This window comes from Chaetodon trifascialis, chromosome 23 (genome assembly GCF_039877785.1).
Source record: "Chaetodon trifascialis isolate fChaTrf1 chromosome 23, fChaTrf1.hap1, whole genome shotgun sequence".
NCBI lineage: Eukaryota > Metazoa > Chordata > Actinopteri > Chaetodontiformes > Chaetodontidae > Chaetodon > Chaetodon trifascialis.
The window spans coordinates 12,313,274-12,318,780 of NC_092078.1; the positions used below are offsets into that span (position 1 = coordinate 12,313,274).

A 5,507-nucleotide genomic window follows, 5' to 3' on the forward strand; every position below is an offset into this window, starting at 1 on the left:
CAAAGTTTAGCATTTATTTGAACAACAATATTCCAGTTTCATGTCATATATCTTGGCTGTATGCGGCAGCTTCAGCGGCTGTCTTCAGCGGTTGGAGCGCGTCAGAAAGCTGTCTGCTGCCCCCCTCCGGTGAAATATGAATACTACATTAGCAGGCACTTTGTTTCATCCACTCTTGTCATTTGAAAAAAAGTGTTTGTGGATATACTTTCTCAATGGCATTGTGTTAAACTTAGCACCACACATATTCAATTGTATTTTAATTAAACGATATGAATTTGAATGGCGAGGTCAGTGACGTAATCCAACTTCCGATAGCGTTAGCTACCGGTGTTTGTTGACAGCAACACCGCTTAGCATCACACTACTGTGGTAGTTTCGTCGAGTTTTGGGGGCAAAATGGCATCATCGAACTCATACAAACTCAGGTGCTCCATTCCGGGCCACGAAATGGACGTTAGAGGACTCGCATCTGCTGTTTTTCCGGAAGGATCTTTCGTGTCTGTGTCCAGAGACCGAACCGGAAGGATCTGGGTACCAAACTCAAGGTAGCTAGCATTAGCCTGCTACTGACTAAATAATTGTGATGGTTAGCTACGATTCATTTTAATTTATAAGTAACTCTGTGGTCAGGAAAGTTGCCCAGGCCAAGAAGAGTAGCAAGCCAACTAACAACCCCCACTGAAGCCATTTTACAAGTAATAAAGTCGTGTTAACATTGGTAGCTAACTTAGCTAGCAAGCGCACTGCTAACGTTTACTCAAATTAGCTTTGTCATTCATTCAGCTGCAACTCTTAGCCTACACAGCGTGGATGTTCGAGTACTTGCTTAAGTTCTCCAGCTTTTGAGTGGTGTTTTATATTTTGTCTGTCAGTTAAATTTACCAACCCTGCTCTCACAATTGGCAACCACTCGTTCCCACACGAGTCTGCTCACTGAAGATGTCTTTGCTCTCTTTCCCCTCCTCTTGACAGCCCAGACAAAGGCTTCACAGAGATGCATTGTATGTCTGGTCATTCAAATTTTGTATCCTGTGTATGCATCATTGCACCCAGTGAAACATATCCACGAGGACTTATTGCCACAGGTGGGAATGATAACAACATTTGTGTTTTCACAATGGACCGACCTCAGCCCCTGTACACTCTCCAGGGTCACAAAAATTCAGGTGAGGTGTGTTTTATTCTGCACTCTCAGGATAATCACCTTCTAATAAGCATCCAATTTGCTCTGCTGTTATTTGCCTTTATATCAAGCATCTCTGGTTCTCACATTTAATCTCCACAGTTTGCACTCTGTCTTCTGGGAAGTTTGGGACACTTTTGAGCGGCTCCTGGGACACCACAGCCAAAGTATGGCTCAATGAGAAGTGCATGATGACTTTGCAGGTAAATTAAAGCTTCTGTGATGGCACATGTTACTCTGATCTGCTCTTAGAAAGGTTTTCCATAAGACTTGGATTGTAAAAAAAAAAAAAAAAAAATCCCCTCTCTGACTGCCCATTTACAACATGCCGTGACATTGATGTCATCTCTCCAACTGTAACAAGCAAAATCTCTGCTTGATGACTTTACTACAGGGCCACACTGCAGCAGTGTGGGCAGTGATCATCTTACCTGAACAAGGTCTTATGCTGTCTGGATCAGCGGATAAGACCATCAAGCTTTGGAAAGCCGGCCGATGTGAGAAGACGTTTACTGGTGAGTGGTTACAGAGACATAAGTGTATATGTTTTATCAATGTCTTTGAACTGAACTGTTCGGAACTGAAGTTTACATACAGTCTGTTTGCATATCTGGTAAATGGGAGAAGTAAAAATACTAATACTAAATACTAAATGGTATTTAAAATCCCTGATTGCAACACAACCTTTTTTTTGTTCTTCCTTTAGGTCACGAGGACTGTGTAAGGGGACTAGCTGTGATCAGCAACACCGAGTTCTTCTCTTGCAGCAATGACACAAGTATCAGACGGTGGCTGGTGACAGGCGAATGTGTACAAGTCTATTACAGCCACACCAACTACATCTACAGCATGGCTGTCTTCCCCAACTGCCAAGGTTTTTTCTTTTTTCATTTCTATTAATATTTAAAGGACTGTGGAAGAGTTGAGTGGGAAGCTTATTATGTGTGCACAATCAAGCGCTGCTGCTTGGTCATGAATTCCAGCAGCATCCATTTGTTTTCCTGCTGTAAGATGATAAGTGGCTCACCCTGACCTCAGACGGATGCTTTTCCCCTCAGATTTCATAAGCACAGGAGAGGACAGGTCTTTGAGGATATGGAGACAGGGAGAGTGCTCTCAGACCATCCGCCTGCCTGCCCAGTCCGTGTGGTGCTGCTGTATTCTACCCAATGGCGATATAGCCGTTGGAGCCAGGTAATTGAGCTGCATTTGGCATGCTGATGTGTGGTCAGTACATAAATGATTCCCCTGATAATGTCTCACCATATTTATTCAAGCTATTGTTCACGACTTTCGTTTCTGACTTCACTCTTGCATTCACACAACGCATGATGGAGATTCTCACATGAACAGACACAGGAAGTAGTTTTGTGGCTGACTCAGATGCTGCTCCTCTGCCCACAGTGATGGCATTATCCGCATTTTTACGGAAGCTGAAGACCGCATGGCGAGTGCGGAGGACCTGCAGGCTTTTGAGGATGAACTCTCCAAAGCCACTATAGACCCCAAGACAGGCGATCTTGGAGACATCAAACTGGAGGACCTTCCTGGAAGGGAACACCTTAATGAGCCTGGTAAGAAGACAGATTGACATTTATTTTGTCTTCCACATCCAAGATTGCACAATTCATTCAAAGACGGCTCTGTTTGCTTATTTCCGTCAGGGAATCGTGATGGACAGACGCGGCTGATTAAAGATGGACAGAAGGTGGAGGCATATCAGTGGAGTGTCAGTGATGGCCGTTGGATGAAAATCGGAGATGTGGTTGGAGGCTCAAACCAGCAGACCTCCAAGAGTGTGATGTATGAAGGAAAGGTAAGACTGTAAGCTCATTAACAGGACAAGCTATGCACGTACGCACGAGAACGCTGATTGATGATTCCTGATCTCCCCTCAGGAATACGACTACGTCTTCACCATAGATGTGAATGAGGGAGGGCCGTCCATGAAGCTGCCTTACAACGTGTCAGAGGACCCCTGGCTGACAGCACACAACTTTTTGCAGAAGAATGACCTCAGCCCCATGTTCCTCGACCAGGTCGCCAATTTTATAATAGAGAACACTAAAGGACATGTGGTGGGACCAGCCCAGCCCGCTGGTGGCGACCCATTCACCGGTGAGGCCAAAAGATTGGCCAAACAGCCAATGTCGTGTGCTTGTGTACTGTACATGTTTTATATATTGGCCACAACATTTAAAGGTTATTAGACTGAATCTGTATTTTCCTGAAGGTGTTTTGTGTCTTCATCTGACAGGAGGAGCTCGGTATATCCCCGGGGCTTCCGATGTAAGGCCAGGCTTTGGAGCTGATCCTTTCACAGGTACAGTGTGTTTACTTCGAGGTTTTCAACAGTCTCAGCGTCACCACAGATGTTCTTTTCACAGCTGTTTTCCTTCCCACAGGCTCCGGTCGTTACATCCCAGGGTCAGGTCCAAACCCAAGCACTCCCGTAGGTGTGGCAGATCCCTTCACAGGTGAGTTATTGAGGATTCATTTGTGGCAGCTGTTCAGTGGTTTACCCATTTCTCCTCTATGTAAAAGGATACAAGGCCTTTGTCTTCTTGTTATTATTCCTTCGATACTGATTGTAACACTGACGGGGTTATACTCTTGCCTTCTCTGCAGGAGGAGGCGCTTACTCCTCAGCAGCCCTCAGACAGACGGCAACCAACATCTACTTCCCCAAGACTGATGGTGTGAGCTTTGAGCAAGCCAATGCCCAGCAGATCATTGGTGAGCATTTCAAGTGTGGGTTTGATGATGTGCCTTAACAGTCTACGTAAACAGGGCACCTGCAGATCCCTAAAAAGTCTGGAAAGGTCTGAAAATAAAGGCAAGCAAATGAAGGCATCACGTCCCCAAGAAGAATGGTCCGCCGGCCCCGCCTGTAGCTCTCTCCAGGAATTTGACTTAAAAAATGTTAAAGAAAACTCTCAGCTATGCTCATCAGGTTATCATGCTTGACAAATATGTGAAAGATGTTTTTGTTTTTGATGTTTTTTTTTTATTATTATTATTTATTTCTTGCCCTGAAGAGATTGTTTTCCCTGGTTCATTAAAGTTTCCTTGCTGTGTCGGGGTTTGTTCTTTCCTCACCAGCCAAGCTCAAGGAGCTGAATGGAGGTGCCCCTCAGGAGCACAAGCTCTCTGACGAAATCCTGGAAAGCCTCGAGAGGCTGCTGGTGTCTGTCTGTGAGCCCAACTCCTCCAAGCCTCCCCCAACCATCCAAGAGATCAATCTGCTGTGGAAGGCCTCTCACTGGCCTGAAGGTACAGTCCAATATCCGACCTTTTTTCCCTTACCATAACAGAAAAATGAACATGGGTTTATGACTGTTCACTAACCAAACTCCCTTTTCCTTCCCCTTGGACTCCAGACATTGTATTTCCTGTCCTGGACATTATGAGGCTGGCGGTGCGCCACCCACTGGTTAACGAGAGCCTCTGTGGAGAGGCAGAGGGAGTCCAGCTGTGCAACCACCTGCTGAGCCTGATGAGGCCCGAGGGGCGTCCTGCCAACCAGATGCTCGCGCTGCGGACTCTGTGTAACTGCTTTAGTGGCAGGCACGGCCGAGCCCTCCTTATGGCCCAGCGTGAAACGGTGCTATCACGTGCTGCAGACCTGGCCTCCATCTGCAATAAGAACCTCCACATTGCCCTGGCGACCGTGGTGCTTAACTATGCTGGCTGCCTGCACAGCCAACCTGATCTCGAGGCCAAGGCCCAGTGCCTGTCCGTGGCCAGCAGAGCCCTGGAGACGGTGCAAGACAAGGAGGCTGTGTTTAGGCTGCTGGTGGCCTTGGGAACCACTGTGGCCTCGGACCAGACAGCCCAGGACCTGGCTCGCTCCCTGGGGGTCAACTCTCAGATTTCTAAGTACTCATCAGTGTCTGATCCACCTAAGGTGGGCGAGTGTTGCCAGCTGGTTTTAAAAGAACTACAGTGATATGAATGATTAGGAAAAAGGAGCACTTCTTATTATTAACTGTTGAATCGGTTGTGGTTGAGACTTCAATAATTGTATGTTCTGCAATAAAAAAAGGATAAATGAAATCTCTGCTTGTGCTCAGCCTGTGTTTTTATTACTGCAACACCTTTCCAAAGCCCTGTGATTTGTTGGATAAATGCAGGTAATAATGGTTTATGAATGAGTATGAAATATTAACAGTACACTGTATAAAGTTAAATCAGTCCGGCCTTCAGCATGTTTTATATTATTTCCTACTGCCATGCCACACTTTGTCCGGGGGAAAGAATACCTGCAGTTTATTATAATATCAAGTGAAATACAGTTCAGTAAACTTGGTAACAGTCATCC

General features: G+C 45.9%; 1 protein-coding gene across 1 annotated transcript; it reads left to right on the top strand.

Annotated features, from left to right (window-relative positions):
- Positions 1–301: 301 nt before the first annotated feature.
- Positions 302–5,246, top strand: plaa (phospholipase A2-activating protein). The gene is made up of 14 exons (XM_070993701.1): positions 302–548; positions 976–1,169; positions 1,289–1,389; positions 1,581–1,701; positions 1,893–2,060; positions 2,245–2,380; positions 2,591–2,760; positions 2,851–3,002; positions 3,085–3,304; positions 3,444–3,509; positions 3,592–3,663; positions 3,815–3,922; positions 4,289–4,459; positions 4,567–5,246. Exons 1-14 carry the CDS (start codon positions 400–402, stop codon positions 5,133–5,135), a joined length of 2,397 nt encoding a protein of 798 aa, XP_070849802.1. The 5' UTR covers positions 302–399; the 3' UTR covers positions 5,136–5,246.
- Positions 5,247–5,507: the final 261 nt, after the last annotated feature.